This window comes from Dromiciops gliroides, chromosome 4, assembly GCF_019393635.1.
Source record: "Dromiciops gliroides isolate mDroGli1 chromosome 4, mDroGli1.pri, whole genome shotgun sequence".
In the NCBI taxonomy this organism is placed as follows: Eukaryota; Metazoa; Chordata; class Mammalia; order Microbiotheria; family Microbiotheriidae; genus Dromiciops; species Dromiciops gliroides.
In genome coordinates, this window is record NC_057864.1 from 453,764,435 (window position 1) to 453,789,838 (window position 25,404).

The window sequence follows — 25,404 nt, forward strand, 5'->3', positions numbered from 1 at the left end:
ATTGGAACACTTGGAACATTGTTGGTAGAGTTGTGAACTGATCCAACAATTCTGGAGAGAAATTTGGAACTCTGCCCAAAGGGCTATAAAACTATGCATACCCTTTGACTTAGCAATACCACTACTGGGTCTGTATCCCAAAGAGATCATAAAAAAGGAAAAGGACCCACATGTACAAAAATATTCATAGCTGCTCTTTTTGTGATGGCAAAGAATTGGAAATTGAGTGAATGGCCATCAATTGGGGAGTGACTGAACAAATTGTATGAATGGGATGGAATACTATTGTCCTATAAGAAATAATGAGCAGGCAGATTTTGGAAAAACATGGAAAGACTTACATGAACTTTTGCTGAGTGAAGTGAGCAGAACCAGGACAACATTTACCTGATATACCCAGTTGACATAATCAGCTCAAAACAAAGGCACTTGATTATGGTATGATACAAATAATAGTAATAAAACATCTCCCTAACAAATCTGGGGTGCACTCTCCCAAAACTATGTATATAGCATTAATGAGAAGAGTAGATACAGAGGTGTCAAACATGCCCCCAAAGTACCTGGTTTAACCCAAACCAGATGAAAATATAATTGTAAAATATTTAAAATAGATAGCAATACAATAAAACAATGTTAATTTGTGGTTTTCTAAGTCAATGTGTAGTTGTAGGCATCCTTAAGCATGGTTTAGTAGCTCCTGTTCTATTGGAGTTTGACATTACTGATGTAGAGTACGGTAGCAGACAGGTACAAACATAGCAAATGTATGTGGACCAGGTAACACACACTGTTAGCACTGTACAGACCTGATCCTCTTTCCCTTCTTGAGGGTGTAAGCATCTTTCTTGGGCAGGTTACTCAGCTGAGCTCCATGGCTTTTTCTTAGCAGCTCAAAGCTTGATCACCAGGATTATTAATCTCTCTCATCTCACAACCCTCCTTCTGTCTCATTCATTAATTCATTAGGCCTGCTTTCTGGTGGGTGCAATGTCTTGCTTTGACTCCTTTGCTGATGACATCCAAAGAGAAACAATATTATAAGCATTGGGGACTTTCCCTCCAGGGATGATTAAACACTCCGATTTAAACAGGTCTTCTTCCTTTGCCTTTTTCATTGTGTAGGTGGAGAATATAAACTAGAGATACTATCCTTGTGAGTTTTAAAAGGTCAGGAGAGTAAGCCTCCATGTCCAAAGGTCTAGGAGTCTATAAGCCCAAGCAAAACAAGTCTTTGTTTAAGAAGACAGCTTTTAAATAATTTGAAGGGAGATGTTATATCTCCTCTGACCTCAGTTCCTTTCTTCTCCAGGATAAACATTCCCTGGTTCCTTGAACAGCTCTTATACAGTGTATTCTCAAAGCCCCAGCCCCCCATTCTGTTGCCTTCTTCTGCACACTCCCAGTTTGTCAATGTATTTTCTAAAATATGTTAAGTAGAAATAACAGTAGCATTTCAGGCATGCTCTAACCAGGACAAAGTACAGACAGGCTGTCTTCTCCCATGTTTTGGATGCTTTCTTTTAATGCAGACTAAAGACACTTCATTAGGAATTTTTTTTGGGGGGTGGCGGGGGTGGCAGAGAGAGAGGCATACTATCATTGTGTATGCATCATGAGCTGTTGAGGAGAATTGCCAAGGCTATGGTCAGTGAGTCCTTTTGGAATGAATCCATAGCCAATCAGAATCTTCTATTTATCACATGGTTAGCTCATTGAAACCAGTTACAGAGTGTCTCTGCATGCTCCCATGTCTCTGCAAGACACTTCCATTGTCATCAATTCATTTCCAGAGCCATATTGTTAACCTCCTACATGTGGGATCTTGTATCACTGGCATTCTGCCCAAGTGCCAGTTATACAGAAAATCATGGAAAGATTTACATGAACTAATGCAGTGAAAATAAGAAGACCCAGGAAAACAATATACATAATGCAATGTAAATGGAAGAACCACAATAAAAAAGTTATGAAATTTAAAAAAAGTTTGAAAGGATATAGAAATAAATGAGGAAAAAATGAGAAAAAGAGGATATACACATGACTGACACTGAATTGTCAGATTTTTTGAGTTATTAATCATTTTTGTTGAAATTTCTCCTCTTTCTTTTCTTTCTTTCTTTTTTTCTGATAAAAGTATTTTATTTTTTCTAGTTACATGTAAAAATAGTTCTCAACATTTGTTTATATAAGCTTTCCAATTTCAGATTTTTCTCCCTCCCTCCTCATCCCTCCCCCCTCCCCTAGACAGCAGGTAATCTGATATAGGTTATATATATAAATATATAATAACATTAAACATATTTCTGCATTAGTCATGTTATAAGAGAAAAATCAGAGCAATGAGGAAAAACCTCAAAATAGAAAAACAACAGCACCAAAAACAAAAGAAATAGTATGGTTCAATCAGCATCTATACTCCACAGTTCTTTTTTCCCCCCTGGATTTGGAGATCCTCTTCCATCATGAGTCCCCTGGAACTCTTCTGTACCATTGCATTGGTGAGAAGAATCTAGTCCATCACAGTAGATCAACACACAATGTTGATGATACTGTGTACAATGTTCTCCTGGTTCTGCTCATCTCACTCATCATCAGCCCACGCAAGATCCTCCAGGTTTCTCTGAACTCCTCCTGCTCATCATTTCTTACAGCACAATAGTATTCCAATTACAATCATATACCACAACTTGTCCAGCCATTCCCCAATTGATGGGCATCCCTTCAACTTCCAATTCCTTGCCACCACATAAAGAGCAGCTATAAATATTTTTGTACATGTGGGTCCTTTTCCCTTTTCCATGATCTCTTTGGGAAAAAGACCCAAAAGTGATATTGCTGGGTCAAAGGGTATGCACAGCTTTATAGCCCTTTGGGCATAGTTCCAAATTGCTCTCCAGAATGGATGGATCAGTTCACAGCTCCACCAACAATGCATTACTGTTCCAATTTTTCCACAGCTTCTCCAACATTTATTATTTTCCTTTTTTGTCATTTTAGCCAATCTGATAGGTGTCAGGTGGTACCTCAGAGTTGTTTTAATATGCATTTCTCTAATCAATAGTTATTTAGAGCATTTTTTCATATGGCAATAGGTAGCTTTGATTTCTTCACCAGAAAACTGCCTGTTCATATCCTTTGACCATTTCTCAATTGGGGAATGACTTGGATTCTTATAAATTTGATTTAGTTCCCTATATATTTTAGAAATGAGGCCTTTATCAGAAGTACTGGCCATAAAAATTGTTTCCCAGATTTCTGCCTCCCTTCTAATTTTGGATGTATTTCTTCTGTTTGTACAAAACCTTTTCAATTTAATGTAATCAAAATCATCCATTTTGCATTCTATAATATTCTTTATCTCTTGTTTGGTCATAAACTGTTCTGTTTTCCAAAGATCTGAAAGGTAGACTTTTCCTATCTCTCCTAATTTACCTATGGTATCACCTCTTACATCTAAATTGTGTATCCATTTTGGCCTTATTTTAGTATAAGGCGTAAGATGTTGGTCTATGCCTAATTTCTGCCATACTATCTTCCAGTTTTCCCAGCAGTTTTTGTCAAATATTGACTTCCTATCCCAGAAGCTGGAGTCTTTGGGTTTATCAAACACTACATTACTAGTGTCATTTACTACTGTGTTTCCTGTGCCTAGCCTATTCCATTGATCCTCCACTCTATTTCTTAGCCAGTACCAGATAGTTTTGATGACTGTTGCTTTATAGTAAAGCTCCAGGTTTGGTACCGCTAACCCACCTTCCTGTGCATTTTTTTTTTCATTATTTCCCTTGATATTCTTGACTTTTTGTTTTTCCAGATGAATTTTGTTATTATTTTTTCTAGCTCTACAAAATAATTTTTAGGTAGTCTGGTATGGCACTGAATAAGTAAATTAATTTAGGTAGAATTGTCATTTTTACTATATTAGCTCTGCCTATCCATGAGCAATTGATATCTTTCCAATTATTTAGATCTGATTTGATTTGTGTGAAGAGTGTCTGGTAGTTGTGTTCATAGAGTTCCTGGGTTTGTCTTGGCAAGTAGACTCCCAAGTATTTTATATTATCTACTGTTTCTTTAAATGGAATTTCTCTTTCTATCTCTTGCTGCTGGACTTTGTTGGTCATGTACAGAAATGCTGATGATTTATGTGGATTTATTTTATATCCTGCTACTTTGCTAAAGTTGTTAATTATTTCAAGTAATTTTTGAGTTGATTCTCTAAGTGTATTTTTAGTGTGTGTATTAAGTGTATTTTAAGTGTGTGCCTATTCTGTGTATATTTATGGAAGGGAACACTTGTTTCTTTTTGGAAATGCTCTGTAACTACTACTCTTGCTATGTCATTTGAGCAAAAACCTCTGCTTGACTGATTATAAAGTAGAAACACATTACTGGGGGCTTGAAGATAGAATTTAGATGATAGCCACCCATAGGGTTATCCTGAGAATACTAAAAATAATAGCACCCACTTTTTAGGGGATGTAAAACATTTTTAAAAATAGCATAAATAACTGCTGCATTTTGTCAACAAATTTTCCATTATTTATTAATTTGTGGTTTTGGTTGTTTCAGTTTTTAATGTGATTAGATATATTAATTGTTTTCTTAAAATGGAATCCTTTTAGACATTAAAGGTGATACCATAGGTATATTAGGAAAGGAAAGAATAGTTTATCTCCCTGATCTTTGGAAAGGAGAACAGTTTATGACCAAATAAGAGATAGAGAATATTATGAATGCAAAATGGATGATTTGGATTACATTAAATTAAAAAGGTTTTGTACAAACAGAAGAAATGCATCCAAAATTAGAAGGGAGACAGAAAGCTGGGAAACAATTTTTATGGCCAGTACTTCTGATAAAGGCCTCATTTCTAAAATATATAGGGAACTAAATCAAATTTATAAGAATCCAAGTCATTCCCCAATTGAGAAATGGTCAAAGGATATGAACAGGCAGTTTTCTGGTGAAGAAATCAAAGCTACCTATTGCCATATGAAAAAATGCTCTAAATAACTATTGATTAGAGAAATGCATATTAAAACAACTCTGAGGTACCACCTGACAACTATCAGATTGGCTTAAATGACAAAAAAGGAAAATAATAAATGTTGGAGAAGCTGTGGAAAAATTGGAACAGTAATGCATTGTTGGTGGAGCTGTGAACTGATCCATCCATTCTGGAGAGCAATTTGGAACTATGCCCAAAGGGCTATAAAGCTGTGCATACCCTTTGACCTAGCAATACCACTTTTTGGTCTTTTCCCCAAAGAGATCATGGAAAAGGGAAAAGGACCCACATGTACAAAAATATTTATAGCTGTTCTTTTTGTGGTGGCAAGGAATTGGAAATTGAGCGGTTGTCCATCAATTGGGGAATGGCTGGACAAGTTGTGGTATATGAATGTAATGGAATACTATTGTGCTGTAAGAAACATTGAGCAGGCAGATTTCAGCAAAACCTGGAAGGACTTGCATGAACTGATGATGAGTGAGATGAGCAGAACCAGGAGAACATTGTACACAGTATCATCAACATTATGTGTTGATCAACTGTGATAGACTTATTTCTTCTCAGCAATACAACGGTACAAAATAGTTCCAAAGGACTCATGATGGAAAATGCTCTCCAAATCCAGAAAAAACAACAACTGTGGAATCTAGATGCAGATCAAACCATACTATTTCTATTGTTTTTTGTTATTGTTGTTTTTCTTTTTTGAGGTTTTTCCTTTTTGCTCTGATACTTCTTTGCCAGCATGACTAAGGCAGAAATATGTTTAATGTGATTGTACATATATAACCTATATCAGATTACTTGCTGTCTTGGGGAGGGGAGAGGGAGGGGAGGGAGGGAACTAGAAATCTTATAAAAACAAATGTTGAAAACTATATCTACATGTAACTGGAAAATAATAAAATATTTATATGAAAAAAACCCCAAAACTAAATCTTCTAAATACAGAACTTCTACACCAGACAAAAAATGGAATCATCTTTTTATTCTTGTTATAAATCCAATTTGGTCATAGCAAATTTTAAATTTTATTTATTGCCTTTTGGAATCTGTTAATTTTTTTTGCATTAATAATCATTAGTGACATTGGTCTATGATTTCTTGAGTTATGCTGGCTAATCCTACACCATACCCTTACTATGATCACTCACTGCCCCTAAGACCAAGTTATTCTATTTCTGATTCTGTGTTGCTCCTCCCATTTTGGATTCTGGATGCTCCAATAGTCTTTTCTAGGATGACATGAAGTCTTAAGAAATACAATCCTTGTTTGAGAAAAGGCAGTCTCTCATTTTGCCCATTCCACTCATATGAAATTCATTATAAAGGATCTCTTGTGTGTGTGTGTGTGTGTGACAGAAACATCACTCTTCTCTCCACTCCAATGTCTCTGATATGGTAATGTTTTAATGGCATCCCTTAACTTTCCCTTCTGGGATAAGACTTGATTTCTAATTCCTCTAACCCTCTCCTCCATTGATTTTATCTTATTCTTTCAAGTTTCTCTTCTTGTTGAGAGACCAAAGAAAAATTAGTATCTCTTCTCTGCTCACTGCAGGGCCAGGTAGGCATATACTCCCGGATTCCCTCTTTTTCCTATCTCCCATTTTCCCATATGTATGACTTCCCTTTATGTAATCCCTTCCATAAAAGATATTCATTCACCCACTTATAAGGTAATATAGAATTTAGTCCATTGAATATTAATTTACTTCTTTTCCCTCATTTCCTGATTATTTAAGGTCCTCATTAATGCTTTAGCCCTTTTTGACCCTTGGTGATAATTTTTTTTTCTTTGCAGGACAATGAAGGTTAAGTGACTTGCCCAGGGTCACACAGTTAGTAAGTGTCAAGTATCTGAGGCCACATTTGAACTTGGATCCTCTTGAATCCAGGGACAGTACTTTATCCACTACGCCACCTAGCTGCCCCCAATTATTTTGTTTTGTCATAGATGTTTTATTTATTTAATTTAATTTAATTTTTTTACATATGTGTTTCAACTAAAGATCCATCTTAGGATAACATCCAAAGCTGGGGGTATGGGGAGGGAGAAGCTCATGAATTCACTTTTTTGGGGGTGTGTGTAAGGCATTTGGGGTTAAGTGACTTACCCAGGGTCACACAGCTAGTAATTGTCAAGTATCTGATGCTGTTTGAACTCAGGTCCTCCTGACTCCAGGGCCAGGGCACTGTCCACTGAACCACCTAGCTGCCCCTGGTGACTATTTTTTAAAACTACTCAGTCCAAGTTTTTTTTTTTTAATAACAAAATAATAGCCTGCAGATATGAGAGACTTTATTTCACTGATCACCTTTTTTTGATAATTGACCTTATTTTCTTTCCTTACATTTCTTTTGAGTGTTTTTAATTCAAAGGTTCTACTCACCTTCAGTTGAACTTAAAATTCTAAACAAACACCAAATGAGTATTTCCATATCCATTCTAGAAGACGAGAGCATTGTATATGAAATTGTAAACTTCTGCTACTTAGAACTTGCTTTTCCTTTTAAGTAGGAATGTATTCAACATGTATTTTTCTTTCTAAAAAGTATTTTATTTTAAAATATCAAGCATTCATTTGTTCTTTTACATTTTCCTCCATTTCAGAAATGAAGGAATGAAGGAAAGAGTGGAAGGGAAGAAGAAAGGAAGGAAAGGAGATGGGAGGTGAGGGTGGAAGGAAAGGAAGGAAGAAAGGAAGGAAGGGAGGAAGGAAAGGAAGGAAGGAAAGGAGTGAGGAAGGAAAAGACAGAAGGAAAGAAGGAAGAAAAGGAAAGAAGGTGGGGGAAGGAAAAGAATGGGGAGGAAGGAAGGAAGGAAAGAAAGAAAACAAGGAAAGGAGGGAGAAAAGGAAGAAAAAAAGAAGGAAGTGAGGGAGGGAGGAAGGAAAGAAGGTCCTTTTACTTTTTCTTTAATCTCTTTGGATCTAGTAGTGCTATGGCTAAGTAAAGGGAAGATACAGTTTAATGTCCTTTAGGGGCACAGTTCCAAATTGCTCTCTAGAATCACTGGACCAATCCAGATTTCCACCAAAAGTATATTAATATGCCTCTTGAACAATGGTTAGTTCCTTCAGCATTTGTAACTTTTCCTGTTTTGGACTGATGTTTCCAAATGTGATGGGCATGAAATGGAATCCTTGACTTCTTTAATTCTTCTTTAATTATTAATGATTTGGGGCTTTAAAAAAGTTTGGCTAATGATAGCTCTTTCTTTTTCTTTTAAGAAGTGCTGGGGGCAGCTAGGTGGTGCAGTGGATAGAGCACCAGCCCTGGATTCAGGAGGACCTGAGTTCAAACCTGGCCTCAGACACTTGATGGTCACTAGCTGTGTGACCCTGGACTTAACCCTCATTGCACAGAAAAAAAAAGTGCTTGCTCATATCCTTTGACCATGGTTCTATTTGAGGAGGGAATGGAGGGAATAAACACTTACATATAGTCTACCATGTGCCAGAAAATGTGCTAAGCACTTTACAAATAGTATCTCATCTGATCCTCACAACAATCTTGGGAAGTAGGTACTGCTGTTAGCCCCATTTTGCCACTGTGAAAAGTGAGGCAGGTAGGGCTTAAGTGACTTGTCCAGGGTCACACAGCTAGCAAGTATTTGAGACCAAGTTTGAGTTTAGATCTTCTTGATTACAGGCCTGACACTCTATCCACAGCACCATTTAGCTTCCTTTCAGCTAAAGTATCTCTACCACTTTTATAGAAATGCAAAAGATGACTCTGTTCTTGTTGACATTCCATTTTAAATTATAATTAGGCTCAGCTTTGTAGGCTATATTACCTTCTATGCTTTTTGGAATATTACATTTGATTCAGTTCTCTGATTTTGTGTCACCAAAAAGTAATTCTTAGCCATTTAATACAATGTTCCTTTGTAGATGAAGGTCTTTCTCCCACTAATTTTAAAATGTTATAGCACTACATGATAAAGGGTTTTAAGCATGGGGTTTTCCTTTGGAATTATTCTGGGGATTTCATCAATCACAGTTATTGTCTACGTTCAAAAGTTATGGCCAATTTTTTTGTACTATTCTCTGCAGGGCAGTTTTATAATATTCTCTTGGAAGACCTGCAAAGCCTCTTAACTGATTTTCCTGCCTCAGGCCTCTCCAGACTCCAATTCACCTTCCACAAAACTGTCAAAGTGATTTTTATTAAATCATCTACTTGACCACGTTGCCCTTTCCCCTATTCGGTAAACTCCAGTGGTTCCTTATTACCTGTAGGGTCAAATAGAAATTCCTTTGTTTGGCTTTTAAAGCCCTTCACAGTCCGACTCTTTCCTTCCAATCTTCTTATACATTAGTTTCCCTCACGCAATCTGTGGTCTAGCTAGACTGGTCTATGTGCTGTTCTCCCCACTCAAAATGCCATCTCTCGTCTTCATGTCTTTGCATTAGTGATCTATCCCTGATACTTTCTTTTTATTTAAATTTTATTTTTGATTTATGGAAGGAAACAATTCCATAACATAGTATAATAAAAAAGATGATTGTACATGAAACTGACAATCTATTATGTACAACTTGTTTTCCTTTTAAATATATAATAAAGTTATTATGTAAATTTCTTTCCTCTTCTTTTTCTTCCCTCCTCCCCACCTCAGCCCTAGAGGGCTACCATTAGACACAAATAGGTGTGTATATATATATATATACATACATATATATATGTATATATGTGTATATGTAAAATTAATCTGCATATAATTCTATTTATAAGTTATGTCTCTTGATATAGACAGCATCTTTCTTTTATGGTTAATATGGGTATTTTTAAATAGTCAAAATGACATTCACTCAGTCATTCTCAAAACAATATTGGTGTTACTGTATACAACATTCTCTTGGTTCTGTCCATTTTGCTCTTTATTATTTCATGTAAGTCTATCCATTTTTTTCTTAGATCATTGATATCATAATTTCTTATAGCATAGTAGTATTACATCATAATCATATACCACAAAAAATAATCATATACTACATATTGTTCATTCTCCAATCGATGGACATCCCTACAATTTCTAGTTCTTTGCCACCATGAAGAGAACCACTATAAACATTTTATAAATATAGTTTCTTTTCCTTTTCCCCTAATCATGTTTGGAAATAGACCTAGTATTGGCATAGGGTATAGAAGGTTTAATAATCTTTGGTTGTAATTCCAGATTGCTCTCCAAAATGTTTGAGTCAGTTTACAATTCTACTACAATGAATTAGTGTTCCAATTTTCCCAAATTTCCAACATTTGTTGATTTCCCCTTCAAGCATTTTATCCAATTTGACAGGTGTAAAATGATATTTCAAGGTTGTTTTAATTTGCATTTCTCTAATAAATAGTGTGTATGACTATGAATTGTTTTTATTTCTTCATTGGAAAATTGCCTGTTCATATCCTTTGATCATTTATCAATTCGGTAATGATTATGCCTGATACTTTCATTCCCTTCCTTAGCCCCAACTTCCAGAACTCTTGTTTTATTTCAAGACTCAGCTTAAGTAATACATTTTGTAGAAGTTCTAGAAGACCTTGAGTTATTTCTTATAACTAGATGTATGTTAGTGTGTTTTACTGTGTCTTGAGTGTTCCTACTTTTGCTTCCCACACTTGGGCAGAATCAATTCCTTCTGAGTTTTGTTGGTATGAAGCAAAAAAAGATACAGACCATATTATCTGATAACCAATTGTTTATTTTCAATTATAATTAAATAGAATTTAAAAACATTTCCAAAATATCCTAAAGCAAAGAAAGGTCAATAATCCTGAGGATGTTACAATCAATTATAAGAGCAAGGCAATAGTAACATGCATCGTCCCCTCACTACTCCTGATAGATAACATTCTCCTAAGTAAAAAGGCTAGTGAAAGGAAGACGTAGTTTAAAGTAAGAGGTCCAGGAATTATTCCCTGTATTTTTTCCAGGCCATAATAGTATTTGAATGAGGTTCCCTAAATGATTTCAGAACCCACATTTCTGCTCTTTGGATTAAAATAGGAGAAATTCCTCTCTATCAAAAGGAACCATTTTTGTTCACTTTGGAGGGAGAAGGGAATGGTGCCAGGTCCTCTTAAAAAATTGTTGATTTGTCTATCAAAGATGAGCTAAGTAATCAGGAATTAGAGACCATTATGCTTTAAAAGTGATGACAATAGAGTTGTGCTTTGATGGTCAATGGATCCTTTTCCACAGCAGGGATGGAAGTAAAAATTTGGATTTCAGGACTGGGAATTTAGTCAACTATATGTGAGATCAATCAAGATTGAATACACAAAATATCAATTCACAAAAGATTTTTATAAAATGAGTTCTAAAGAAAACCTCATTGTCATGCCAAGGATCAAAGACCCTTCCTAATTTGATCCTGCAATCAATCACAGAATATAACAAGATCCATTCATTGAGTTTCTTCAAAATGTGCTAATTGAGGAATCTACGAGTTACACAATGAAATGACAAAGCTAGAAGGAAGGAAAGGTGAATAGAAAAGAAAAAAGTTCTAAATAGAAGGATTAAAAAGAGATGGTAATGAATCAGCCAAAAATTGATATGATTAAAGAAATTGAGAGAGCTGGTGATAATTTCTTTTCATATATCATGGGTCAGTCTTAAAAAGATATTTAATTAATTAAGATGAAAGATACAGTGAGAAAATGAACAGGATATTAAAAAAGGCCAGGTATATGATAAAGAAAAACCATAGAATTATAGGATTTAACACTGGTAAAGATCAGTAACTAAAGGAGGAAGAACATGCATTGTTTAGGATTAGAAGATAATTGTTCACTCTTTATACAGAATCGATATAGTTCCTGGTGATCATTCCATTGTCCAGAATGACTGGTAGAATAATCAGAAGTGAATCTTGATGTCTCAAGAGGAGATCCACGTGGGGCCTCACAATCACAAGAACTCTGATTCTTTTCAATAGAAATTCCTGACTTGGAACTTGAATTAGATCCATAGCTCTTGCTGCTAGATGACTGACCTGAACCAGACTCACGTTGACCAGAGCTGGAGCCAGAGCGTGAGCCACGTTTGCTAGAGCTAGAGGACTGATGGGAGCTGGAACTTTGTCCTCTACGCCCAGAGCTTCCTGATTCCTCATCTGAGCTGGAGCCACGTCTCCGGTGAGAGGAGGATTGACCTGAGCTGGAGCCTGAACCTGAACCGTGTCTTCCAGAGCTGGAGGAACGGCCTGAGCTAGAGCCCTGCTTCTTAGAGCCTGAAGACTGACCTGAGCCATATTCTGAGCCAGATTCAGAACCAGAGCTGGAGCCTGAGCCTGAACCTGAGCAGGATCCAGAGCCAGAGCTAGAGCCAGAGCCATATTTGCCAGAGCTGGAAGACTGCTTGGAACTGGAACTATGTCCTTGTCCTCCACGACTGCTTGACCGTCCACCTGAGCTAGATCCATGCCCCTTGCTGCTAGACGACTGACCTGAACCAGACTCACGTTGACCAGAGCTGGAGCCAGAGCGTGAGCCACGTTTGCTAGAGCTAGAGGACTGATGGGAGCTGGAACTTTGTCCTCTACGCCCAGAGCTTCCTGATTCCTCATCTGAGCTGGAGCCACGTCTCCGGTGAGAGGAGGATTGACCTGAGCTGGAGCCTGAACCTGAACCGTGTCTTCCAGAGCTGGAGGAACGGCCTGAGCTAGAGCCCTGCTTCTTAGAGCCTGAAGACTGACCTGAGCCATATTCTGAGCCAGATTCAGAACCAGAGCTGGAGCCTGAGCCTGAACCTGAGCAGGATCCAGAGCCAGAGCTAGAGCCAGAGCCATATTTGCCAGAGCTGGAAGACTGCTTGGAACTGGAACTATGTCCTTGTCCTCCACGACTGCTTGAGCCGTCCACCTGAGCTAGATCCATGCCCCTTGCTGCTAGACGACTGACCTGAACCAGACTCACGCTGACCAGAGCTGGAGCCAGAGCGTGAGCCACGTTTGCTAGAGCTAGAGGACTGATGGGAGCTGGAACTTTGTCCTCTACGCCCAGAGCTTCCTGATTCCTCATCTGAGCTGGAGCCACGTCTCCGGTGAGAGGAGGATTGACCTGAGCTGGAGCCTGAACCTGAACCGTGTCTTCCAGAGCTGGAGGAACGGCCTGAGCTAGAGCCCTGCTTCTTAGAGCCTGAAGACTGACCTGAGCCATATTCTGAGCCAGATTCAGAACCAGAGCTGGAGCCTGAGCCTGAACCTGAGCAGGATCCAGAGCCAGAGCTAGAGCCAGAGCCATATTTGCCAGAGCTGGAAGACTGCTTGGAACTGGAACTATGTCCTTGTCCTCCACGACTGCTTGACCGTCCACCTGAGCTAGATCCATGCCCCTTGCTGCTAGACGACTGACCTGAACCAGACTCACGCTGACCAGAGCTGGAGCCAGAGCGTGAGCCACGTTTGCTAGAGCTAGAGGACTGATGGGAGCTGGAACTTTGTCCTCTACGCCCAGAGCTTCCTGATTCCTCATCTGAGCTGGAGCCACGTCTCCGGTGAGAGGAGGATTGACCTGAGCTGGAGCCTGAACCTGAACCGTGTCTTCCAGAGCTGGAGGAACGGCCTGAGCTAGAGCCCTGCTTCTTAGAGCCTGAAGACTGACCTGAGCCATATTCTGAGCCAGATTCAGAACCAGAGCTGGAGCCTGAGCCTGAACCTGAGCAGGATCCAGAGCCAGAGCTAGAGCCAGAGCCATATTTGCCAGAGCTGGAAGACTGCTTGGAACTGGAACTATGTCCTTGTCCTCCACGACTGCTTGACCGTCCACCTGAGCTAGATCCATGCCCCTTGCTGCTAGACGACTGACCTGAACCAGACTCACGCTGACCAGAGCTGGAGCCAGAGCGTGAGCCACGTTTGCTAGAGCTAGAGGACTGATGGGAGCTGGAACTTTGTCCTCTACGCCCAGAGCTTCCTGATTCCTCATCTGAGCTGGAGCCACGTCTCCGGTGAGAGGAGGATTGACCTGAGCTGGAGCCTGAACCTGAACCGTGTCTTCCAGAGCTGGAGGAACGGCCTGAGCTAGAGCCCTGCTTCTTAGAGCCTGAAGACTGACCTGAGCCATATTCTGAGCCAGATTCAGAACCAGAGCTGGAGCCTGAGCCTGAACCTGAGCAGGATCCAGAGCCAGAGCTAGAGCCAGAGCCATATTTGCCAGAGCTGGAAGACTGCTTGGAACTGGAACTATGTCCTTGTCCTCCACGACTGCTTGACCGTCCACCTGAGCTAGATCCATGCCCCTTGCTGCTAGACGACTGACCTGAACCAGACTCACGCTGACCAGAGCTGGAGCCAGAGCGTGAGCCACGTTTGCTAGAGCTAGAGGACTGATGGGAGCTGGAACTTTGTCCTCTACGCCCAGAGCTTCCTGATTCCTCATCTGAGCTGGAGCCACGTCTCCGGTGAGAGGAGGATTGACCTGAGCTGGAGCCTGAACCTGAACCGTGTCTTCCAGAGCTGGAGGAACGGCCTGAGCTAGAGCCCTGCTTCTTAGAGCCTGAAGACTGACCTGAGCCATATTCTGAGCCAGATTCAGAACCAGAGCTGGAGCCTGAGCCTGAACCTGAGCAGGATCCAGAGCCAGAGCTAGAGCCAGAGCCATATTTGCCAGAGCTGGAAGACTGCTTGGAACTGGAACTATGTCCTTGTCCTCCACGACTGCTTGACCGTCCACCTGAGCTAGATCCATGCCCCTTGCTGCTAGACGACTGACCTGAACCAGACTCACGCTGACCAGAGCTGGAGCCAGAGCGTGAGCCACGTTTGCTAGAGCTAGAGGACTGATGGGAGCTGGAACTTTGTCCTCTACGCCCAGAGCTTCCTGATTCCTCATCTGAGCTGGAGCCACGTCTCCGGTGAGAGGAGGATTGACCTGAGCTGGAGCCTGAACCTGAACCGTGTCTTCCAGAGCTGGAGGAACGGCCTGAGCTAGAGCCCTGCTTCTTAGAGCCTGAAGACTGACCTGAGCCATATTCTGAGCCAGATTCAGAACCAGAGCTGGAGCCTGAGCCTGAACCTGAGCAGGATCCAGAGCCAGAGCTAGAGCCAGAGCCATATTTGCCAGAGCTGGAAGACTGCTTGGAACTGGAACTATGTCCTTGTCCTCCACGACTGCTTGACCGTCCACCTGAGCTAGATCCATGCCCCTTGCTGCTAGACGACTGACCTGAACCAGACTCACGCTGACCAGAGCTGGAGCCAGAGCGTGAGCCACGTTTGCTAGAGCTAGAGGACTGATGGGAGCTGGAACTTTGTCCTCTACGCCCAGAGCTTCCTGATTCCTCATCTGAGCTGGAGCCACGTCTCCGGTGAGAGGAGGATTGACCTGAGCTGGAGCCTGAACCTGAACCGTGTCTTCCAGAGCTGGAGGAACGGCCTGAGCTAGAGCCCTGCTTCTTAGAGCCTGAAGACTGACCTGAGCCATATTCTGAGCCAGATTCAGAACCAGAGCTGGAGCCTGAGCCTGAACCTGAGCAGGATCCAGAGCCAGAGCTAGAGCCAGAGCCATATTTGCCAGAGCTGGAAGACTGCTTGGAACTGGAACTATGTCCTTGTCCTCCACGACTGCTTGACCGTCCACCTGAGCTAGATCCATGCCCCTTGCTGCTAGACGACTGACCTGAACCAGACTCACGCTGACCAGAGCTGGAGCCAGAGCGTGAGCCACGTTTGCTAGAGCTAGAGGACTGATGGGAGCTGGAACTTTGTCCTCTACGCCCAGAGCTTCCTGATTCCTCATCTGAGCTGGAGCCACGTCTCCGGTGAGAGGAGGATTGACCTGAGCTGGAGCCTGAACCTGAACCGTGTCTTCCAGAGCTGGAGGAACGGCCTGAGCTAGAGCCCTGCTTCTTAGAGCCTGAAGACTGACCTGAGCCATATTCTGAGCCAGATTCAGAACCAGAGCTGGAGCCTGAGCCTGAACCTGAGCAGGATCCAGAGCCAGAGCTAGAGCCAGAGCCATATTTGCCAGAGCTGGAAGACTGCTTGGAACTGGAACTATGTCCTTGTCCTCCACGACTGCTTGACCGTCCACCTGAGCTAGATCCATGCCCCTTGCTGCTAGACGACTGACCTGAACCAGACTCACGCTGACCAGAGCTGGAGCCAGAGCGTGAGCCACGTTTGCTAGAGCTAGAGGACTGATGGGAGCTGGAACTTTGTCCTCTACGCCCAGAGCTTCCTGATTCCTCATCTGAGCTGGAGCCACGTCTCCGGTGAGAGGAGGATTGACCTGAGCTGGAGCCTGAACCTGAACCGTGTCTTCCAGAGCTGGAGGAACGGCCTGAGCTAGAGCCCTGCTTCTTAGAGCCTGAAGACTGACCTGAGCCATATTCTGAGCCAGATTCAGAACCAGAGCTGGAGCCTGAGCCTGAACCTGAGCAGGATCCAGAGCCAGAGCTAGAGCCAGAGCCATATTTGCCAGAGCTGGAAGACTGCTTGGAACTGGAACTATGTCCTTGTCCTCCACGACTGCTTGACCGTCCACCTGAGCTAGATCCATGCCCCTTGCTGCTAGACGACTGACCTGAACCAGACTCACGCTGACCAGAGCTGGAGCCAGAGCGTGAGCCACGTTTGCTAGAGCTAGAGGACTGATGGGAGCTGGAACTTTGTCCTCTACGCCCAGAGCTTCCTGATTCCTCATCTGAGCTGGAGCCACGTCTCCGGTGAGAGGAGGATTGACCTGAGCTGGAGCCTGAACCTGAACCGTGTCTTCCAGAGCTGGAGGAACGGCCTGAGCTAGAGCCCTGCTTCTTAGAGCCTGAAGACTGACCTGAGCCATATTCTGAGCCAGATTCAGAACCAGAGCTGGAGCCTGAGCCTGAACCTGAGCAGGATCCAGAGCCAGAGCTAGAGCCAGAGCCATATTTGCCAGAGCTGGAAGACTGCTTGGAACTGGAACTATGTCCTTGTCCTCCACGACTGCTTGACCGTCCACCTGAGCTAGATCCATGCCCCTTGCTGCTAGACGACTGACCTGAACCAGACTCACGCTGACCAGAGCTGGAGCCAGAGCGTGAGCCACGTTTGCTAGAGCTAGAGGACTGATGGGAGCTGGAACTTTGTCCTCTACGCCCAGAGCTTCCTGATTCCTCATCTGAGCTGGAGCCACGTCTCCGGTGAGAGGAGGATTGACCTGAGCTGGAGCCTGAACCTGAACCGTGTCTTCCAGAGCTGGAGGAACGGCCTGAGCTAGAGCCCTGCTTCTTAGAGCCTGAAGACTGACCTGAGCCATATTCTGAGCCAGATTCAGAACCAGAGCTGGAGCCTGAGCCTGAACCTGAGCAGGATCCAGAGCCAGAGCTAGAGCCAGAGCCATATTTGCCAGAGCTGGAAGACTGCTTGGAACTGGAACTATGTCCTTGTCCTCCACGACTGCTTGACCGTCCACCTGAGCTAGATCCATGCCCCTTGCTGCTAGACGACTGACCTGAACCAGACTCACGCTGACCAGAGCTGGAGCCAGAGCGTGAGCCACGTTTGCTAGAGCTAGAGGACTGATGGGAGCTGGAACTTTGTCCTCTACGCCCAGAGCTTCCTGATTCCTCATCTGAGCTGGAGCCACGTCTCCGGTGAGAGGAGGATTGACCTGAGCTGGAGCCTGAACCTGAACCGTGTCTTCCAGAGCTGGAGGAACGGCCTGAGCTAGAGCCCTGCTTCTTAGAGCCTGAAGACTGACCTGAGCCATATTCTGAGCCAGATTCAGAACCAGAGCTGGAGCCTGAGCCTGAACCTGAGCAGGATCCAGAGCCAGAGCTAGAGCCAGAGCCATATTTGCCAGAGCTGGAAGACTGCTTGGAACTGGAACTATGTCCTTGTCCTCCACGACTGCTTGACCGTCCACCTGAGCTAGATCCATGCCCCTTGCTGCTAGACGACTGACCTGAACCAGACTCACGCTGACCAGAGCTGGAGCCAGAGCGTGAGCCACGTTTGCTAGAGCTAGAGGACTGATGGGAGCTGGAACTTTGTCCTCTACGCCCAGAGCTTCCTGATTCCTCATCTGAGCTGGAGCCACGTCTCCGGTGAGAGGAGGATTGACCTGAGCTGGAGCCTGAACCTGAACCGTGTCTTCCAGAGCTGGAGGAACGGCCTGAGCTAGAGCCCTGCTTCTTAGAGCCTGAAGACTGACCTGAGCCATATTCTGAGCCAGATTCAGAACCAGAGCTGGAGCCTGAGCCTGAACCTGAGCAGGATCCAGAGCCAGAGCTAGAGCCAGAGCCATATTTGCCAGAGCTGGAAGACTGCTTGGAACTGGAACTATGTCCTTGTCCTCCACGACTGCTTGACCGTCCACCTGAGCTAGATCCATGCCCCTTGCTGCTAGACGACTGACCTGAACCAGACTCACGCTGACCAGAGCTGGAGCCAGAGCGTGAGCCACGTTTGCTAGAGCTAGAGGACTGATGGGAGCTGGAACTTTGTCCTCTACGCCCAGAGCTTCCTGATTCCTCATCTGAGCTGGAGCCACGTCTCCGGTGAGAGGAGGATTGACCTGAGCTGGAGCCTGAACCTGAACCGTGTCTTCCAGAGCTGGAGGAACGGCCTGAGCTAGAGCCCTGCTTCTTAGAGCCTGAAGACTGACCTGAGCCATATTCTGAGCCAGATTCAGAACCAGAGCTGGAGCCTGAGCCTGAACCTGAGCAGGATCCAGAGCCAGAGCTAGAGCCAGAGCCATATTTGCCAGAGCTGGAAGACTGCTTGGAACTGGAACTATGTCCTTGTCCTCCACGACTGCTTGACCGTCCACCTGAGCTAGATCCATGCCCCTTGCTGCTAGACGACTGACCTGAACCAGACTCACGCTGACCAGAGCTGGAGCCAGAGCGTGAGCCACGTTTGCTAGAGCTAGAGGACTGATGGGAGCTGGAACTTTGTCCTCTACGCCCAGAGCTTCCTGATTCCTCATCTGAGCTGGAGCCACGTCTCCGGTGAGAGGAGGATTGACCTGAGCTGGAGCCTGAACCTGAACCGTGTCTTCCAGAGCTGGAGGAACGGCCTGAGCTAGAGCCCTGCTTCTTAGAGCCTGAAGACTGACCTGAGCCATATTCTGAGCCAGATTCAGAACCAGAGCTGGAGCCTGAGCCTGAACCTGAGCAGGATCCAGAGCCAGAGCTAGAGCCAGAGCCATATTTGCCAGAGCTGGAAGACTGCTTGGAACTGGAACTATGTCCTTGTCCTCCACGACTGCTTGACCGTCCACCTGAGCTAGATCCATGCCCCTTGCTGCTAGACGACTGACCTGAACCAGACTCACGCTGACCAGAGCTGGAGCCAGAGCGTGAGCCACGTTTGCTAGAGCTAGAGGACTGATGGGAGCTGGAACTTTGTCCTCTACGCCCAGAGCTTCCTGATTCCTCATCTGAGCTGGAGCCACGTCTCCGGTGAGAGGAGGATTGACCTGAGCTGGAGCCTGAACCTGAACCGTGTCTTCCAGAGCTGGAGGAACGGCCTGAGCTAGAGCCCTGCTTCTTAGAGCCTGAAGACTGACCTGAGCCATATTCTGAGCCAGATTCAGAACCAGAGCTGGAGCCTGAGCCTGAACCTGAGCAGGATCCAGAGCCAGAGCTAGAGCCAGAGCCATATTTGCCAGAGCTGGAAGACTGCTTGGAACTGGAACTATGTCCTTGTCCTCCACGACTGCTTGACCGTCCACCTGAGCTAGATCCATGCCCCTTGCTGCTAGACGACTGACCTGAACCAGACTCACGCTGACCAGAGCTGGAGCCAGAGCGTGAGCCACGTTTGCTAGAGCTAGAGGACTGATGGGAGCTGGAACTTTGTCCTCTACGCCCAGAGCTTCCTGATTCCTCATCTGAGCTGGAGCCACGTCTCCGGTGAGAGGAGGATTGACCTGAGCTGGAGCCTGAACCTGAACCGTGTCTTCCAGAGCTGGAGGAACGGCCTGAGCTAGAGCCCTGCTTCTTAGAGCCTGAAGACTGACCTGAGCCATATTCTGAGCCAGATTCAGAACCAGAGCTGGAGCCTGAGCCTGAACCTGAGCAGGATCCAGAGCCAGAGCTAGAGCCAGAGCCATATTTGCCAGAGCTGGAAGACTGCTTGGAACTGGAACTATGTCCTTGTCCTCCACGACTGCTTGACCGTCCACCTGAGCTAGATCCATGCCCCTTGCTGCTAGACGACTGACCTGAACCAGACTCACGCTGACCAGAGCTGGAGCCAGAGCGTGAGCCACGTTTGCTAGAGCTAGAGGACTGATGGGAGCTGGAACTTTGTCCTCTACGCCCAGAGCTTCCTGATTCCTCATCTGAGCTGGAGCCACGTCTCCGGTGAGAGGAGGATTGACCTGAGCTGGAGCCTGAACCTGAACCGTGTCTTCCAGAGCTGGAGGAACGGCCTGAGCTAGAGCCCTGCTTCTTAGAGCCTGAAGACTGACCTGAGCCATATTCTGAGCCAGATTCAGAACCAGAGCTGGAGCCTGAGCCTGAACCTGAGCAGGATCCAGAGCCAGAGCTAGAGCCAGAGCCATATTTGCCAGAGCTGGAAGACTGCTTGGAACTGGAACTATGTCCTTGTCCTCCACGACTGCTTGACCGTCCACCTGAGCTAGATCCATGCCCCTTGCTGCTAGACGACTGACCTGAACCAGACTCACGCTGACCAGAGCTGGAGCCAGAGCGTGAGCCACGTTTGCTAGAGCTAGAGGACTGATGGGAGCTGGAACTTTGTCCTCTACGCCCAGAGCTTCCTGATTCCTCATCTGAGCTGGAGCCACGTCTCCGGTGAGAGGAGGATTGACCTGAGCTGGAGCCTGAACCTGAACCGTGTCTTCCAGAGCTGGAGGAACGGCCTGAGCTAGAGCCCTGCTTCTTAGAGCCTGAAGACTGACCTGAGCCATATTCTGAGCCAGATTCAGAACCAGAGCTGGAGCCTGAGCCTGAACCTGAGCAGGATCCAGAGCCAGAGCTAGAGCCAGAGCCATATTTGCCAGAGCTGGAAGACTGCTTGGAACTGGAACTATGTCCTTGTCCTCCACGACTGCTTGACCGTCCACCTGAGCTAGATCCATGCCCCTTGCTGCTAGACGACTGACCTGAACCAGACTCACGCTGACCAGAGCTGGAGCCAGAGCGTGAGCCACGTTTGCTAGAGCTAGAGGACTGATGGGAGCTGGAACTTTGTCCTCTACGCCCAGAGCTTCCTGATTCCTCATCTGAGCTGGAGCCACGTCTCCGGTGAGAGGAGGATTGACCTGAGCTGGAGCCTGAACCTGAACCGTGTCTTCCAGAGCTGGAGGAACGGCCTGAGCTAGAGCCCTGCTTCTTAGAGCCTGAAGACTGACCTGAGCCATATTCTGAGCCAGATTCAGAACCAGAGCTGGAGCCTGAGCCTGAACCTGAGCAGGATCCAGAGCCAGAGCTAGAGCCAGAGCCATATTTGCCAGAGCTGGAAGACTGCTTGGAACTGGAACTATGTCCTTGTCCTCCACGACTGCTTGACCGTCCACCTGAGCTAGATCCATGCCCCTTGCTGCTAGACGACTGACCTGAACCAGACTCACGCTGACCAGAGCTGGAGCCAGAGCGTGAGCCACGTTTGCTAGAGCTAGAGGACTGATGGGAGCTGGAACTTTGTCCTCTACGCCCAGAGCTTCCTGATTCCTCATCTGAGCTGGAGCCACGTCTCCGGTGAGAGGAGGATTGACCTGAGCTGGAGCCTGAACCTGAACCGTGTCTTCCAGAGCTGGAGGAACGGCCTGAGCTAGAGCCCTGCTTCTTAGAGCCTGAAGACTGACCTGAGCCATATTCTGAGCCAGATTCAGAACCAGAGCTGGAGCCTGAGCCTGAACCTGAGCAGGATCCAGAGCCAGAGCTAGAGCCAGAGCCATATTTGCCAGAGCTGGAAGACTGCTTGGAACTGGAACTATGTCCTTGTCCTCCACGACTGCTTGACCGTCCACCTGAGCTAGATCCATGCCCCTTGCTGCTAGACGACTGACCTGAACCAGACTCACGCTGACCAGAGCTGGAGCCAGAGCGTGAGCCACGTTTGCTAGAGCTAGAGGACTGATGGGAGCTGGAACTTTGTCCTCTACGCCCAGAGCTTCCTGATTCCTCATCTGAGCTGGAGCCACGTCTCCGGTGAGAGGAGGATTGACCTGAGCTGGAGCCTGAACCTGAACCGTGTCTTCCAGAGCTGGAGGAACGGCCTGAGCTAGAGCCCTGCTTCTTAGAGCCTGAAGACTGACCTGAGCCATATTCTGAGCCAGATTCAGAACCAGAGCTGGAGCCTGAGCCTGAACCTGAGCAGGATCCAGAGCCAGAGCTAGAGCCAGAGCCATATTTGCCAGAGCTGGAAGACTGCTTGGAACTGGAACTATGTCCTTGTCCTCCACGACTGCTTGACCGTCCACCTGAGCTAGATCCATGCCCCTTGCTGCTAGACGACTGACCTGAACCAGACTCACGCTGACCAGAGCTGGAGCCAGAGCGTGAGCCACGTTTGCTAGAGCTAGAGGACTGATGGGAGCTGGAACTTTGTCCTCTACGCCCAGAGCTTCCTGATTCCTCATCTGAGCTGGAGCCACGTCTCCGGTGAGAGGAGGATTGACCTGAGCTGGAGCCTGAACCTGAACCGTGTCTTCCAGAGCTGGAGGAACGGCCTGAGCTAGAGCCCTGCTTCTTAGAGCCTGAAGACTGACCTGAGCCATATTCTGAGCCAGATTCAGAACCAGAGCTGGAGCCTGAGCCTGAACCTGAGCAGGATCCAGAGCCAGAGCTAGAGCCAGAGCCATATTTGCCAGAGCTGGAAGACTGCTTGGAACTGGAACTATGTCCTTGTCCTCCACGACTGCTTGACCGTCCACCTGAGCTAGATCCATGCCCCTTGCTGCTAGACGACTGACCTGAACCAGACTCACGCTGACCAGAGCTGGAGCCAGAGCGTGAGCCACGTTTGCTAGAGCTAGAGGACTGATGGGAGCTGGAACTTTGTCCTCTACGCCCAGAGCTTCCTGATTCCTCATCTGAGCTGGAGCCACGTCTCCGGTGAGAGGAGGATTGACCTGAGCTGGAGCCTGAACCTGAACCGTGTCTTCCAGAGCTGGAGGAACGGCCTGAGCTAGAGCCCTGCTTCTTAGAGCCTGAAGACTGACCTGAGCCATATTCTGAGCCAGATTCAGAACCAGAGCTGGAGCCTGAGCCTGAACCTGAGCAGGATCCAGAGCCAGAGCTAGAGCCAGAGCCATATTTGCCAGAGCTGGAAGACTGCTTGGAACTGGAACTATGTCCTTGTCCTCCACGACTGCTTGACCGTCCACCTGAGCTAGATCCATGCCCCTTGCTGCTAGACGACTGACCTGAACCAGACTCACGCTGACCAGAGCTGGAGCCAGAGCGTGAGCCACGTTTGCTAGAGCTAGAGGACTGATGGGAGCTGGAACTTTGTCCTCTACGCCCAGAGCTTCCTGATTCCTCATCTGAGCTGGAGCCACGTCTCCGGTGAGAGGAGGATTGACCTGAGCTGGAGCCTGAACCTGAACCGTGTCTTCCAGAGCTGGAGGAACGGCCTGAGCTAGAGCCCTGCTTCTTAGAGCCTGAAGACTGACCTGAGCCATATTCTGAGCCAGATTCAGAACCAGAGCTGGAGCCTGAGCCTGAACCTGAGCAGGATCCAGAGCCAGAGCTAGAGCCAGAGCCATATTTGCCAGAGCTGGAAGACTGCTTGGAACTGGAACTATGTCCTTGTCCTCCACGACTGCTTGACCGTCCACCTGAGCTAGATCCATGCCCCTTGCTGCTAGACGACTGACCTGAACCAGACTCACGCTGACCAGAGCTGGAGCCAGAGCGTGAGCCACGTTTGCTAGAGCTAGAGGACTGATGGGAGCTGGAACTTTGTCCTCTACGCCCAGAGCTTCCTGATTCCTCATCTGAGCTGGAGCCACGTCTCCGGTGAGAGGAGGATTGACCTGAGCTGGAGCCTGAACCTGAACCGTGTCTTCCAGAGCTGGAGGAACGGCCTGAGCTAGAGCCCTGCTTCTTAGAGCCTGAAGACTGACCTGAGCCATATTCTGAGCCAGATTCAGAACCAGAGCTGGAGCCTGAGCCTGAACCTGAGCAGGATCCAGAGCCAGAGCTAGAGCCAGAGCCATATTTGCCAGAGCTGGAAGACTGCTTGGAACTGGAACTATGTCCTTGTCCTCCACGACTGCTTGACCGTCCACCTGAGCTAGATCCATGCCCCTTGCTGCTAGACGACTGACCTGAACCAGACTCACGCTGACCAGAGCTGGAGCCAGAGCGTGAGCCACGTTTGCTAGAGCTAGAGGACTGATGGGAGCTGGAACTTTGTCCTCTACGCCCAGAGCTTCCTGATTCCTCATCTGAGCTGGAGCCACGTCTCCGGTGAGAGGAGGATTGACCTGAGCTGGAGCCTGAACCTGAACCGTGTCTTCCAGAGCTGGAGGAACGGCCTGAGCTAGAGCCCTGCTTCTTAGAGCCTGAAGACTGACCTGAGCCATATTCTGAGCCAGATTCAGAACCAGAGCTGGAGCCTGAGCCTGAACCTGAGCAGGATCCAGAGCCAGAGCTAGAGCCAGAGCCATATTTGCCAGAGCTGGAAGACTGCTTGGAACTGGAACTATGTCCTTGTCCTCCACGACTGCTTGACCGTCCACCTGAGCTAGATCCATGCCCCTTGCTGCTAGACGACTGACCTGAACCAGACTCACGCTGACCAGAGCTGGAGCCAGAGCGTGAGCCACGTTTGCTAGAGCTAGAGGACTGATGGGAGCTGGAACTTTGTCCTCTACGCCCAGAGCTTCCTGATTCCTCATCTGAGCTGGAGCCACGTCTCCGGTGAGAGGAGGATTGACCTGAGCTGGAGCCTGAACCTGAACCGTGTCTTCCAGAGCTGGAGGAACGGCCTGAGCTAGAGCCCTGCTTCTTAGAGCCTGAAGACTGACCTGAGCCATATTCTGAGCCAGATTCAGAACCAGAGCTGGAGCCTGAGCCTGAACCTGAGCAGGATCCAGAGCCAGAGCTAGAGCCAGAGCCATATTTGCCAGAGCTGGAAGACTGCTTGGAACTGGAACTATGTCCTTGTCCTCCACGACTGCTTGACCGTCCACCTGAGCTAGATCCATGCCCCTTGCTGCTAGACGACTGACCTGAACCAGACTCACGCTGACCAGAGCTGGAGCCAGAGCGTGAGCCACGTTTGCTAGAGCTAGAGTCGTGACGGGAGGTAGACCTTTTTCCTCTAAGTCCAGTGCTTCCTAATTCCTCATCTGACTTTCGACTGTGTCTTTTGTGAGTGGCTGATTGACTTGAGCTGCATTCTGATTGATTTTCTTGTTTGCCTTCAATTGACCAATGTCCTCTTTTTCTGTCCTCCTCATTGTTTGAGGTTTCC

At 46.4% G+C, this 25,404-nt stretch overlaps 1 protein-coding gene across 1 annotated transcript in view; it reads right to left on the reverse strand.

Annotated features, from left to right (window-relative positions):
• Positions 1-25,404, reverse strand: part of LOC122755255 (hornerin-like) — a 33,833-nt gene that overhangs the window by 6,065 nt on the left and 2,364 nt on the right. The window contains exons 2-17 of the mRNA XM_044003577.1: positions 22,849-25,159; positions 22,496-22,744; positions 21,950-22,372; positions 20,789-21,745; positions 20,336-20,566; positions 20,102-20,266; positions 19,556-19,984; positions 19,430-19,519; positions 18,977-19,054; positions 18,071-18,907; positions 17,837-18,001; positions 16,259-17,719; positions 15,806-16,036; positions 15,572-15,736; positions 14,990-15,454; positions 12,037-14,937 (exon numbers count right to left, since the gene is read on the reverse strand). Coding sequence (XP_043859512.1) covers positions 12,037-14,937; positions 14,990-15,454; positions 15,572-15,736; positions 15,806-16,036; positions 16,259-17,719; positions 17,837-18,001; positions 18,071-18,907; positions 18,977-19,054; positions 19,430-19,519; positions 19,556-19,984; positions 20,102-20,266; positions 20,336-20,566; positions 20,789-21,745; positions 21,950-22,372; positions 22,496-22,744; positions 22,849-25,159 — 11,158 coding nt within the window. The remainder of the gene's footprint in view (positions 1-12,036; positions 14,938-14,989; positions 15,455-15,571; positions 15,737-15,805; positions 16,037-16,258; positions 17,720-17,836; positions 18,002-18,070; positions 18,908-18,976; positions 19,055-19,429; positions 19,520-19,555; positions 19,985-20,101; positions 20,267-20,335; positions 20,567-20,788; positions 21,746-21,949; positions 22,373-22,495; positions 22,745-22,848; positions 25,160-25,404) is intronic.